At 36.9% G+C, this 15,265-nt stretch overlaps 1 protein-coding gene across 5 annotated transcripts in view; it reads right to left on the reverse strand.

Annotated features, from left to right (window-relative positions):
• CFTR (CF transmembrane conductance regulator) overlaps positions 1–15,265 on the reverse strand; it is a 168,450-nt gene that overhangs the window by 29,532 nt on the left and 123,653 nt on the right. For all 5 annotated transcript variants that reach the window (XM_032483621.1, XM_032483623.1, XM_032483624.1 and 2 more), the window contains 2 exons: positions 10,398–10,649; positions 4,759–4,914 (listed from right to left, as the gene is read on the reverse strand). In XM_032483621.1, coding sequence (XP_032339512.1) covers positions 4,759–4,914; positions 10,398–10,649 — 408 coding nt within the window. The remainder of the gene's footprint in view (positions 1–4,758; positions 4,915–10,397; positions 10,650–15,265) is intronic.

Here is a 15,265-nt window from a genome sequence, read left to right on the forward strand (position 1 = left end):
CATTTAATGTTTCACAATCTTTTACAGCACAATATTTTAGTATATGCTTTTTCAGAAATAGCATTTACAATGATTTCCAGATCTGATCCAATTATCAAAAATCTCAAAACTTTAGGCTCAGATGTAGTAAGACTGTCTTGTACTAATTGCCGTACTAGTTATTTTCCCTTTCTCCCTTGAATACGGCACTCCACACCCACCGTCCTCTCCACTTTAGTCCAGGCTCCCACAACATACCAGCTAGAGAGTTTCTCAGCCCATCAGCCTGCTTCTCATCCTGCCGATTGAAGTCAACCCTCCACATGCTGCCAGCAGCAGTGCAGACTTCTGCTGCCTTTTCACTGCCCTCCTCTAGCTCAAGAAGACACAGCCCCAGCTCACTGGACCACCTTAGGTCTTGTCAAGTCTTTCCTGCTTTCTCCCAATACTCCCTAACACATGGCCTCCTCTGCCCTTTGCCCTCAACTCTTTCTAGTTTCCATCTCTGTAGTTGATTATAATACCCTTGTTTGGGATCCTGGAATATCCTCTCCACAACTCTCTGCCCCCAACCTTTCTAAAATCTACAAATTTTATAACACTTTATGGCCCATCTTAATCATTAGCTTCTTTTTAAAAAATTTTTTCTTTCAGCTTTATTAAGATATAATTGACACACAGTACTGTATACTTTTTTGAGGAGAGGGTAATTAGGTTTTTATTTATTTATCTATTTATTTATTTTAAAGGAGGTACTGGGGATTGAACCCAGGACCTCATGTTTGCTAGGCACACTCTCTACTACTGAGCTATACCGTCCCTCCTTAATCATTTGCTTCTTTGTAAAATTGTCAATACTCATTTGTTCATTTCTAATCTAATACAAAAATGAAAGAGACATGATCCCCTGTCCTCAAGGAACTATAAATAATAACAACCAGCACAACACAGTGTATTATCCTTACTACAATACCAGGGAGTAGTTTAAGTACTTTATTTATTCCTTTATTCATTTCATCCTCACAAATCCCCAATGAAGTAGTTACTACCATTATACCCATTTTACAGACAAAACTGAGGCTCAGAGAAATTAAATAACTTGCCTAAGATGATATGGCTGGTAAAATCCAGATACTAGTAGAATCACAGCCTTTTGTAAAAGAGACCAGCATTTAGTGACCCAGCAGAAACTTATGTGTATTGAATTCCTACTTTTGTATGTGCTATATGAGAGACAGGAAAACCAGTTAGGTTAAAAAAAAAAACAAACTGTTTTACTTTGCACTTCTATGACATTCTTTCTGCTAGTCTTCTTTGATTGTTGATGATTTTGTGTTTCAATCTTGCTTTCTTAACTAGCATGTCTACGAAGCGTTTACAACACTGAGTAGGAATTAAGCAAATGCACAGAAAATTCCAATATAAGACACAGAGAAGTGCCAGAAGAGATTTATAAACAAAGTTCTAGACCCCATCTGGGACTGGGGTGCGGGAGTGGAGAGTTGGGGTTAGAGTCCGAGTTAAAAGGGGAAGGGAGGGAGTGAAAGAAGGCCATCTGACAGAGTTTAACATTCGAGGTGCCTAAGTGACCACGATGAAGGAAGATCATCTCAGACAGCGGAGGCACATGGACAGAGGAAACGAGAGAGAAGTTTCTGCTTAACTGAAACTTCCAAGTGCGCAGGTGTGAAGAGTGGCGGATCTGACTGGGAAGGTTGGGTTGGGACTTGATCGCCAGGGACCTAAACCACAAATGGAAGAATCCGGACATTATTCGGTGAAGAAAGAGGGGGTCCTAGAAGGATTTTGACATGGCAAGTCACAAAATTGGAATGCTACTTTTAAAAGTTTAACTTGTGTGCCACATACAATGGAGAATTTCAAAGAAGAAAATGAGAAAAGCGCAGCAGTGGGAGCAAAAGGAGGAAGGATCCAGTGATGCGGGGGAAGGGGCGACAAGAGCTTGGAGCTAGACTCTCTCGCAGTGACCCACAGCACTTCCTGACCTGCCCTTCCCTCGGCCATGACTAAGCCTAATTACCTAGATTTCATTTGTCGTTTTAGTTTCTTCCTTGGGTCTGTGAGTTAACGCAATGTGTGCAGTTTTGAGCTTCTCGTTGGAATCTGATAGGATGGACTGGGGCCTCATTTGGCATCTTTACATAACTATGGAATCAATTGTACTTATTATCATTTAAAGCATAACGAAGGAGTTTAATAACTAATTACTAAATTGGTAATTATTCTGAAATGGAATGAGAACTGCTGTCCTCGCAGTTTCCTCGTTCAGATCTACAGAAAAGTGTCTTGGCCCTATCTGCTGTCTCTCACAGCAAAAGGTGTTCCTGCTTTGGTGGAAGTCGTATGTGGGTGTGGATTATTTTCAGATCATAGTCTTCCCGCAGGAATAAGCCTAGTCATTCCCTTAAACTAGTTTGCAGCCTTTCAAACGTGTTGAAGCTTTAAAAATAAATTTAAAATTATTTTGCTGTTTTTCATGAATTAAGTTATTAACAAAGTTCAAAGCTAATGAATAATTTTAAGTCTTGGTGTTCAGTTGCCTGAGCCAATGGGACTCTGATGACAGGCCCTGAGAGCTTAGAGGTAAAGTAGAAGAAATTAAAGAAGGTTCTACCTTGAAATGTACACAGTGTCCTGTCTTCCATGCTGGTGCATTCTCCAAAATTGCTTTCTAGCTACAGGAGGGAAGAAAACACACACACACACACACACACACACACACACACACACACACACACACCCCCCAAGAACTTGCCAAAACTAGGATCACTATGAGGGAGAGGGAAGTTTCTTATTCAAAGTTCCTATTTCATGTATCTGAAAACAAGTGGCTAACTGACCCAGGGATCTCTAATATCTCAGTGTCGGAGGTCTTGGGGAACTCTGCCCTTGCAAGGTCAGAAAGATGGAAGGAAAAAAAAAAAGATGGAAAAGCAAACAATATATTTCTTGGATTTTTAATTCTTTCTTTCCTGCTTTTTAAAGCTCAAACTCCAGGAAAGGAAAAAAATGAGTTAATTCGAACTTTCAAAGGAAAGTTCGAAAAATAAAAGCATCTCTTGGTTTGGATATTAAAAAAATATGAGGAGTTTGCCCTCTTTCTTTCTTTCTTGGTCACTCACTTAATGATCTCAAGAAGTCACTGTAGAAGAAATAGTACGTTCTGTCTATAGACATCCTTGTGATACCGGGAGACAGTCCCCGAAACCAGGATCATAAACATGCACAGTGAGAAGCATTTACTGTCAGTGTGAGCGTGCATTTTTAAAGGCATAGTTCAAAATATTTCTTGCTCAGTTTATAAAAAGCTTGAAACCACAGAAGAGGGAAAAGTCAAATTTGGAGGATTCATATTGGCAGAAAGGCAAAATAAAGACTTTTCATAACGCTGGCCCACTTGGTTTTCCTCCAAGGCTTGCATATTTTGTCTCCTAAGTAGAACATACAAGAAAATAAAAACCTCTCGATCACATGCCAGGTAAACTGAAGGATTCCCAGTGAAACTTAAACTATTTCCTTTGCTTATTCTAATGGGCAGATCTGTATAAATAACAACAACAAAAAAGAACAAAGGTGCACTACAGTAGTTTAAAATGGGACCAGAAGACCGAGAAGCAGCTGAACAACAGCGCTTCTCGGACAACCAGATTCTATTCCTGTCCAATGCTATCACCTCGGGATACTTGTATCCCCAGTGTTCCTCTATCTTCAGACCATCTGACAACCCTTTTTTTTCTTTCTGAAGAAACAATATTGATTTTTTTTTTAAGTTCAACCAGGATGAAGCTTCTGGCAACGTGACAAAGTCTAGACAAATGAATTAAAAGCATCAATCCAGCAGTTACAATATTTAGTGCCTCATTAGTTGAAAGTAGCAAATGTTCCACAGAGGTAATCTATCAAGAAATAGAAGCTGTTTTCTCGGGCTAGATTTGTAGTCCATCTACCTGGAGATGCTCTTCGCATTTTAATTTTGTGTTAAAAGTAGAGAATTGTTAGAACCATGGTAGTGGAATAGATTCAGTGCCCGTTAGTACAAAGGGAGCAAAGAGTTTGCTAAAATAGTGAATATATCCATACAGTTGAGAGCAAATATTAGTTGATATACAGCCCATGCCTTTCAGATTTGGTCCCAGTAAAGACATCCTTGGTTTCTATTAAGATCATTTAAAAATGGAACTGTTATTATTTCCCTCATATTTAAAAAGTCCTCTTGCACAATCACACAGACAGAATGATCCTAAGCCAGTGAGGCTGAAGATCCTTTGTGACCCAAATCAAAGAGTGACATTTAAAGAAAAAGCTACTGATTAATCTGACATGGTTCATTCTATTCAAAGAACAAAAAACAATCATTACACTTTCCATTTTCAGTTCCACTACCTCCTGCTTCCAAGTGTTTGTTATTTCAGCAGCATCTTTTATATCTTGCAAAGCATTTCTCAACCTGCTGTGATTGCTAACTTGGAGCTCAGACCAGTGAAGCAGGAAAAAAAGAGCTGATAAAAACAGAAGTCCCATGCTCCTACTGCAGATTACGTCTTCTGGAAAAGGTGAATATTTCAGTAACTGTATGTCAGAGAATTCCAAACTTCTAGCATAGTTTTTCTCTGAGGGAAAAGGCTGCATTGCAGAAAAAAAGACAGCACTACATGATGAACATATTTTGCAGGGAAATGTGAATTTCTTGAGTGCAAGTGTCAAATAATGGTAAAATGTATTTAGTCACTTTTTTCTAGCTAAATCTTTCCGGCTTACCTGTGGAATGACTCCAAAGGCTTTCCGCCACTGTTGCAAAGTTATTGAATCCCAAGACACACCGTCTATTTGGATTTCTCCTTTAGTGTTCAGCAGTCTCATAAAAGCCAACAACAAAGTGCTCTTCCCTGATCCGGTTCTTCCCAAGAGGCCCACCTAGAATATCAGTGATGGAATTACTCCCTTGACAGAGAGATACAATACCATGTTATCTGTATTATACTTCAATTAAAACACACTGGAACTGCTTTTTCTTTTTTTCCCACCATCACCAGGAGAAGATTTTCACTTATTTGTTCAAACCTTTCTGCATACTCCCAATTCTGACCAAAACTGATCTGGAGCACAGCAACCCTGGCAGAGAATATAGAGACTGGTCATAGGGAACTGTACCCCTGATGCTGTTTACATTTATCAGTGACCTTTAGCCAATGGCAAAAAGGAAGAAAACACCCATTTTGCATCAAAGAAAACAAAGATAGAGTGTCTTAAGGCACATAATTTCTAAGAATGGGCTCACGTCAGAAGCAGAGACCTATAGCTTGATCTAGTTCCAAATGTGAATATGAGCTTGAAGATCAATGAATCTGAAAAAAGTTCTAATCTTTAGAAACTTTTCATAATAATTTCAGTGAGCATCAAGTGTAGGCCTGACAATAAAGAATAAGTTCCGTGAGCTATAGATTCCCACAGAAGGCAGGCCGCGCCCTGCCACCCCTCAGTGGATAAGCACTTGGACAGTTGTCAAATCAAATCCTTACTTCCATTCTGATTGGCAAGAAGAGAATCTGGGGAAGCAAAAATGATATTGTGGGAAAGAAAAAACTATTCTTGTTACCTCAAGACTGTAAGAACACAGCACGTACGTGACAAGGCCATGTACTGCAAGGGGAGGATGCGGTGCAGGTGGCCACAGGGGGCTGACTCTGTGTTCCGATGCCAGCTCAGACCCAGCACTTAGAGGAAGATGCTCTGAGTGGGACAGAGCACCCTGCCATCATTAACCAAACACTGAATAAACTTCTCGACAGTTAGTGGCACTGAATGTTTGTCTCTTTCCCCTTACATTATTTCCATTTCTTTTTTTTTGTCATTTGGACTTTTTACCATATAGCTGAACAAATGGTCTTATAGAGTAGTGCTTTTCACACTATCTGTGGTCAAGGACAGTTTTGTTTTGCTTTTTTAATTTCCAATCCACTAAAAAGTAGTAAAGAATAAAAAAGAATCTCTAAATGCTTACTCTCAATTGCTATACTTACCACAGACCAGTAACAGTTTCGAAACCAGAACTAGTTATGGACCACAATAAATGCTTGAAAGAAACCCATAGTAATAATAACTTTTTGAATACTGATTAGGAACCTGGTAATAAACTAGGACTTTAGGGTAAGCTCATAAACAGTAGTAACACAACTGTCTTTCTATCCATCATAAGATATAGGTCTTATGTTTATAATAGGACTTTCACCGATGGTTGTTCTCTGAGACGACTGAGAAAATCAGATAAACAAAATAAAACATACAACACCCTGCTGAGGTTCTTCATACTACTCATCACAGTTGGTAATTTTTTTTTATTCTTTTCTTGATTACTGCTTGTGTTCACTCAAAAAATGTAAGTTCAACAAGGGCACAGTAATCGATCTTGTTTTCCACTGAACTCTCAGCACATGGCACAGTGGTTGACTCACATAAGTACTCAATAATTACTTGGTTGGATTGACTGAGGGATAGTCAGATGGAAGGATGAATGGATAGATGGACAGCCAGACAGATGGGTGGGTGCATAGATGGCAGGAAGGAAGAATGGGAGGAAAGAAGGGCAATGAATGAATAAACTTATTTAGTTGATCTAATACATAGATGAGTGTAGTCCCTTTCGGTCAATTACCAGATTAACTCTAAATTTTAAAATCTTGTGGAATTTCATATGCACATTTCCATTTCTGAATCAGCCCATGTTGACAAACACATTCACCATACGTTGTGATTTTTCAAACACAAGAGTAAAGCTTTATATAAGCAATCTGAGTATGCCTTCTGCAGGTGAGGCATGAGGAAGGAGGAGAAAAGGGAAGTTCAAGAGCAGGAAGTGATCTGCTCTAAAGTCACATCAAGAACTTTTGATGAAAAGTGCCTTGAGATTCCAACTCTTATATCAGTAGCCAGGATTCTAATGATGAGGATAAATGGCTACTTTCTTTTTCCTGAAGAAGCAAATATTGAAATGTTTAGAGAACTCAGCTTTTATGTTGCGATAAAACTGGATGGAGAGGCAATTTGTAGATCTTTTGTTTAGCTTTAAAGTTTTCAGCGCTTGCTCTGGTTTCCTTATGTTGTTGAACTGCTGGCGCTGTGTTACGTCAGATCTGGTTTTCAACAGCATGGAATCTGATTGGTTCATACCTAACAAAGTCTTCTGTTGTTTATATAATTGGCACATAATAATCCTTTTCCGGGATTTGTTTTTCTAGGCATCTCAGTGATCTGTTGAATAAGGCCAGAGGTACTTCCCGCAAATAAGCTTTTAAGATAGATCCTAATTCCAAGTCAGTGTTTTCTAGTAACTTCAAATGCACCTCCTCTTTGAGAATTTTGGATCAAGATAAATCAAAATGTTATGTGGAGAGTTAAACAGTGTTGAGTTTGGTGCTAGTTGTAATTGCACTGTACCATGAATGGAACAGTCTCAGGACATCCTTTTCAGAGTGTCCTATTCACCATTTTAGAACTGCAATAGATGGAAACCTGTTGTAATTTTTTTCCATCTCCTTGTTATCTCCAGTAATCAAGATGCCAAAAGAATGAAACTTAGACCCCCAAAGGTAGACTAACTGTACTTTTTATATGGTGATACATCTCTGTTTATTATTCATAAAACAAAATTTTTAACATTATAAGTTCTTGAGAATATGCTCCTCATAAACCCAGTATAAGTTACTAAATGATTCAGATACTTCCACACCAATTTTTATCAAGACAGAATGCCATCTGGGTTTAACAAATCAAATAGATATTTAGGTGCTTAGGCTGCTATGATCTGAGCCCCTGATATTGTTCAAATTGCTTCTAGCATCTCAGTATTTTAAAGAGACTACAAATGGAGAAAGCAAGTAAGCTCACTCCAAACAATAGATCTTGAAGTATGATTAAATATCTATTTAATCAACAGATTGTCCAGTACTGTGATATATACAATATACCATTTGAGGCATTTTAATAAATCTAGTTTATCATGAAAAACCTAGCTCCAAATTAAAATCCCAGGCCATATTTTTAGAGGAAAAAGAAAAGGAAAAAAAGGTAAAGATATTCTAGCTGGGGGAAGGTGATCTGGATGTTAGAAATTTAGACAAAAATAAAAAGCTTTAAAGAAAAAACTATTTGAGATTGAAAAGAAAAGCAGTTTTTTTTTAAAAGTTACTTTTCATAAAGTAAAAAGTTTTAAATACCTGCTACATTTCTCATGCATTGGAAATAAAATTTAAAGTACAGGTTCTGTGAAGCAAAGGCCTAAATTAAGAGCCAAGAAAGTAACAGAACATGTCTTCCCTGAAGGAATTTATATGGACAAAGTGTTTGAATATGAAGATTGAGTAGTTTTTCTACACAAAATACTGATTTTTTTAACAACATGCTATGGGCTGAATATTTCTGTCTCTCCTAAATTCATATGTTGAAATACTAATCCCCAAAGTGATAATATTAAGAGGTAGGGCCATTGGGAGGTGATTTGGTCATGAGAATAGCCCTCATGAATGGGATTGGTGCCCTTAAACAGAGGCCCCAGAGAAGCTCCTTGCCTCTGCTTACCACGCGCGGTTACAGTGAGAAGACAGACACCTCTGAGGCAGTGGGCTTTTGCCAGACACTGAACCATGTGGTGCCATGAGTTTGGACTTCTCAGACCCTAGAATTGTGAAAAATAAATTTCTGTTGTTTATAAGCCACCTAGTCTATGATATTTTGTTATAGCAGCCTGAATGGACTTAGACACACTATAAAACCAAGAATAGTGAAGTCCATTAAAAATTAAACAAGAAATGCCCACTTAAGTCCTTTTCAAATTTTTTTTAAAGATGAATTAGACCCCAGCTGTGCTTGAAGGATTTTTGGATAATAGAAATAATATACAGATGGTCCCCGACTTAGGATGGTTTGACTTAAGATTTTTTGACTTTACAATTGTGTGAAAGCCACATGCATTTGGTAGAAACTATACTTCAAATTTTGAATTTTTTATCTTCTCTGGAGCAGTGATATGTGGTACAATACTCTCATGAGGCTGGGCAGCAGCAGTGAGCCCCAGCTCTCAATCCGCCATGAGATCATGAACGTAAACAACTGATACCCTTACAACTTTCCCATCACCATACAGCCACTCTCTTTTCACTTTCAGTACAGTACTCAATAAAGTACATGAGATAGTCATGTACTTTTTATTATAAAACAGGCTTTATGTAAGATGATTTTGCCCAACTGTAGGCTAATGTAAGTGATCTGAACATGTTTAAAGTAGGGCTAGGCTAAGCTATGATTTCAGTAGGTTAAGTCTATTAAATACATTTTTGACCTAACAATATTTTCAACTTGTGATGGGTTTATTGGGACATAACCCCATCATAAGTCAAGGAAGATCTGTACTAAATATGAATCCACTTCTTAATCATCATGCAAGAAGCATGTTTGGGGCACCTGTTACAGTTCACAAGATGCTGTTATAGTTTCTACGGGCAAAGCAGTAGAAACCACATTCTTAAGAGAGTTGCTCAGAATAATGTTTTAAGAATCAATCCCGGCTGTAATCAATCACGTGACCTAGAAGTAGGCATAAGCCATTCATTCATTCATGCATTTAACATATAGTAAAGTAGGCAGTGTGACAGGCAAAGGGACAAAAAAAAATGAAAAATTAGGTACAGGGACTTGTAAGGGGTTCAGGCTCAGCTTTTTACTTGCTAAGATAGAGTGATGACACCCAAGTTCCTTATATGCTGGACCAGAATCTAGTTATTTTTAATAACTTCTGTGAGTTCAGCTCAGTCCTGGGATCATACAGAATATTTCAAAAATAGTGCAAGGTTATTTTTGCTTATTAAATAATAAAATGATTGCTTTGTAAATAATTATTGCCTAGTAAATTATTGGGAAAAAAATTAAACAATCCGTACCTTGAGAAAAACTCCAACTTAACAAACAAACTGAAAAAAGCAAAGGAAAAAAGTACCACTTGTTTGACAGAGTGTAAATAGGTAAATGTAAGAAGACTTTGTTGGCAACAAAATATTTCTCTCACCTGAAATGGAAGATAGTTTCAAGATGCAAAATCTAAAACATGTTGTAGTTTTGGTTTATTTAATAGCTTTTTTAGCTAGTAAGCTAGCAATCAATTGGATATTCTGCAAGTAGAATCACATTGTAAATGGTCCCATTATATAGATTCAGGACTCTGCAAACTAAATTTCACACGAAAAAATGATGACTCCATATAATAACTTGAAATTATTTGTGTCCAGTATTGGTCCTAGTCTACAATAATAGTGTCTCAAATGGATTCTGGTAGCACATTGCTCTAGGCTACTGAGAGTCACTTACTGAACACACGGGTAACAAAGCAAGCAATGTTTAATTCTTACCCTCTGGCCAGGACTTATCGAGAAGGAAATGTTCTCCAATATGGCATTCCCACTATCTATGTATTTTGCTGTGAGGTCTTTGACAGTCATTTGGCCGCCTGAGGGCCAGATGTCATCTTTTTTCACGTGCTGATTCTCAATAATCATAACTTTTGAGAGCTGGCCATCCTTGGACGGTTTGAATGACTCATTAGGTTTACCTTCTTCTGCAGGCATATCAATAAACTTAAAGACTCGGCTCACAGATCGCATCTGAAATGAAAATACTGTTTTAGTTTTGCTAGTTTGAGAGCTGAAGACAATGTCATAATTAATTTGATGTTTCCTTAAAAATAGCTTGTAAGATGTGATGCTAACTAGTCATCACTTGGCTGTCAGGTTTTTCAGTGAACTAACAGGAAATAACTGGATATAATCAAAAGCTTAACCAAGAGAATTAACTAGGATTTATATAAACGGGCTCTGGATAAACATGTTTATTTTGGTGGTCACTTAATTCTCAGTTATGCAAGCCACACATAAATAGCCAAACTATACTCAAGGGACTAGACGATGTCAAGGGAAAACTTTTTCTACTATGAGTAGCACTACATAATGTTGTACAACTGGTATATTATAAAAAAAGGTTTCACACCACAAAACCGCTACAAAAGATTCTTGCCTTCCTCTTTCAGTGCCTTAATGACTATCAACAACTCTGAATGTCAGCTAGGTGGGAAGTGGACTCTTGATACTTAATAAATTTTGAATAACTTCACAATACTCTTCAAACAAATTTAAGTCACTAGCATATATCTAGTTAAATAATTCTATTTTTAATATAAATTACTTAAAGATCAATTTCCACTGCTAAGCAAAATATGACTGTGTAGAAGGGCTGCATTTGAAATTCAACTGTCTTTAAAGGTGCTTAAATTCTTTAATGAGAACATATTTCTCTGAATAATTGTAATTTATTGGAATTTGGAATGTGATTTTTAAAATACACCAGCATATAATAGGCACCCAACAAATATTGGAAAAAAATTTAAATGAATAAATGAATGAATATATGAATGATTAAATATATAAATAAATAAATGAATAAGAAGAGTTCAAGACTTTGAATTCACTCAATTCCTATTTTTTAAAAGACGTCATCCTTTATTTTTTAAAAATCAAAGTATAGTTGATTTACAATGTTTCAGGTATACACCAAAGTGATTCAGTTGCATATATATATATATATATATGTATATGTGTGTGTGTGTGTGTGTGTGTGTATATATATATATATATATAATTTTTCAGATTCTTTTCCATTATAGGTTATTACAAGATATTGAATATAGTTTCCTGTCCTTATTGTTTATCTATTTTATATATAGTTGTGTGTATCTGTTAATCCCAAATTTCCAATTTATCTCCTCTTTCACTCTTTGATAACCATGTTTGTTTTCTATGTCTGTGAGTCTTGAAAGTTCATTTGTATCATTTTTTTTTTTTAGATTCAACGTATAGGTGATACCATATGATATTTGTCTTTCTCTGTCTGACTTACTTTATTTAGTATGATAATTTCTAGGTCCATCCATGTTGCTGCAAATACATTCTTTCATTCTTTTTTATAGTTTGTTAACATTCCATTATATACATATATGTATATATAGGTATACCACATCTTCTTTATCCAGTCATCTGTCAATGGATATTTAGGTTGCTTCCATGTCATGGCTATTGTAAATAGTGCTGCTATGAACATTGGATTACATGCATCTTTTTGAGTTAGAGTTTTCATCTTTTCTGGATATATGCCCAGGAGTGGGATTGCTGGATCATATGGTAATTTTATTTTTAGTTTTTCCAATGAATCTCCATACTGTCCTCCATAGTGGCTGCACCAAATGACATTCCCACCAGCAGTGTAGGAAGGTTCTCTTTTCCCCACACCCTCCCCAACATTTATTATTTGTAGACTTTTTGATAATGGCCATTCGGACCAGTGTGAGGTGATACCTCATTGTAGTTTTGATTTTTGCATTTCCCTAATAATTAGTGATGTTGAGCAAAAATATATCATCCTTGAGTCCATGGCTTAGTCCTTCCCAGGTGTTAACAGCTTACTAGACAGAAATTTTTTTGTCTTAAAAGTAATTGTTTATTCTGGCTTTACCCAATCAAGAATTTAACCTTCTCCTTTACAAAGTGAATTTATTATCATCTTACTTACATTTATGGCTTAGATTACTAGAAATAATTCTTTTTGCAAAAAAAAAAAAAACGTGGTGGAAAGAGATCCATCGGACATTTGCTTCTATTATTTCTATTTCTCATTATTAAAAGGTGAAATGGGAAGAATTCTTCATTTTTAGTGTGAAATGATTGGTAGATGAATGAGAGTTTAGATATTGATCCTTAATTGAATATTAAAAGTTCCATCTTAGCAAATCTAACAGTGTTGCCTGTTTTCACACGTCACTGATCAAGCCTGTTGTTTATTAAAAGCTTTCTTCTATTTAGTGACTGTGTGCTTCAGTTTCCTTCATCTTGAAAATATCTTCAAATTATCTTCAATAATTACTCAAGATTTAAAAAGAGAATGCTTTTAAGTCAAACCCACTGTAATGGAAGTGAAAAGTATCCAAAGCTCACATCCATCATAAATAACTCTAGAGAAAGTGAAAGGCATATTATCTCTATTCCTCCCACATATAATATTTTAAATGTCAAATTACGGGTGATTTCCCACATTTGTTAAATTCTGATTCAGTTTTTTTTATTAATTTTGAATTAAAGCATACTATTGACATTTCTGCATGTCGGTATTATGAAGAATTCTAAACTAGTCTTTGTTAAATGCCTTAGTATGTCAATAAAGACACTATATTGAAAAAATCATATTTTAATACTTCCAAGAAATCAATAAAACATTTAAATATTGCTACCTAAACTACTCAAAATTATATGTGGTAGTATTAAAAAATGACATTCAAAACCACTATTTTGTCAGCTCTAAAATGTAGTACATAATTTTTCTCTGTAAGGATTTTTGTTTGAGCACAGCAAATTACACTCTCCATTAGTGAGGGTGAATCCAGAACTTCTAATGTTAGATATGGTAAATGGAATGTACCAATTAAATTTAGAAAACAAAATTTTCAACGCTTCATCTTTCATATAGTCTAGTTGCTTAAAGTGACCCCAAGATAGGCTATTATAGTTACCCAGAGCACGGTCAAGCACCCTTGACCAAAAACAAGGTCACCTTAACAATGGCACACATCCACAGCATATGAGCAGACATCCACTCCATTCAATGGGTTAGAATATTTTCTGACGGGAAGAAAAGGTGACTAGTGCAGACACCTGCATTATGCTCAGTTTTTCAGCCACTGAAATGCCATTACTGAGTAGACGGCGTGGCCAGATAATGTTATGAATTACTAAGTAATTCCTTGTGCCTCACAGGCTCTCCAAGTTGCACATTTTACTTCCATTGCCCCTCAGAGGAGAAGCTACATCAGAACCAAGTCCGGAAAATCATTCCTGGTCTTCCAGGTTGGCTTTTGGAGTCAGAGATTGATAGATTGAAAATTTTGAGTCACATGAACATTGCTTTTTCAGCTTCAAAAGCCAAAGCCTGAAGAGCTGAAAGCACAGTGTTTACGCAAAAACAGTGGTCACAGCTGAACTATGATAGATGAGAAAGAGCTTCTCTCTTCACCCCACAATCTGACTCACGAATGAGCTGAGACATCAGTTCCTCTAAAGAGAAGTACTGCCTTGCAAGTGAACTCTGGTTCTATCCTCAAATACATTTGAGGGATTTTAGAACATAGGAGGCCTGTGCCTCAATTCTAAGGTGGAGTCAGGAATAAGGCATGCCTTAGAGAAGCTTGCAAAGCGTGGCACGGCAGAGGAGCAATGCAGTGAACGTGGCTGCTTAGTATGTCTAGACACAGATAACTTAACATAGCTTCATATTTTCTTGCATTTCCAGGATGATGCTGAAGGGAAGCCAAAGAATCCCAATCCTTTGATCCCTCAGGGTCTTCCATTCCTCAGGGAAATGGAAGAAGCTGAGAGAGAGAGAGAGAGATATCACCAAGAGAGAGCTTACAGTGAGGACCAGAAGGACGAAGACCCCATGTACTGGACTGTACATGTCTAGGGCAGAAACAGCATCAGAGATGGAGACAGTGAGACAGCCTAGGACCAGATGCTCCCTCCCTCAAGGTCTTTGTATACTGTAAGCTTCCTACTCGGAGTTTAGATTCACTTCTAGCAAAGTCTGAATTTGCTAAGACTTTTTCTTCCACTCAGTGGAAGGTGTGTTCAAATAGAAAGTAAATTTGACTAGAGCAAAAGTGAAGTCTCATTTCTTGTACACTTGATTTCATAGCCAGATTCATATCTGCTATCAGAGATGGATCCGGGTTTGGTGGAACATGAAGCTTACATCATTTGAGGGACTTTTCTTAAGAAAAAGAATAAAAATTCTGCAGAGAAAATGAAGTATAAGGCCTTTGAAGGGTTCCATGCAAGCAAGAGGACCTGAAGCTCCTGTCTCCTGGGCTTTATGTAAAACCCGCTGTGCCTATTACAATAGCCTTATTCAAAGCATCCCTTATTGTATCCTCCCCCTTTAGGGCTTAGCATCGTGCAATGTCTTAATAAATCTTTGTTCATAATGAACTAATCCGCTGTTCTACCTCCACATGCAGGAAGCAGTGTCTGAGCAGGGAGAATGACAGAGCTGTGAGTACCTTAGCAAGTAATCCAGGCTACAATTGTAGCCTCAGCTTCTCAGCCTGAAAATATCCATTGCTATTTTGATTAGAAGGAAGTTGCAACATACCACACTATTTTTAGTCTCATATATTTGTTTT

The sequence above is a fragment of the Camelus ferus genome, chromosome 7 (genome assembly GCF_009834535.1).
Source record: "Camelus ferus isolate YT-003-E chromosome 7, BCGSAC_Cfer_1.0, whole genome shotgun sequence".
NCBI classification, from domain to species: Eukaryota; Metazoa; Chordata; class Mammalia; order Artiodactyla; family Camelidae; genus Camelus; species Camelus ferus.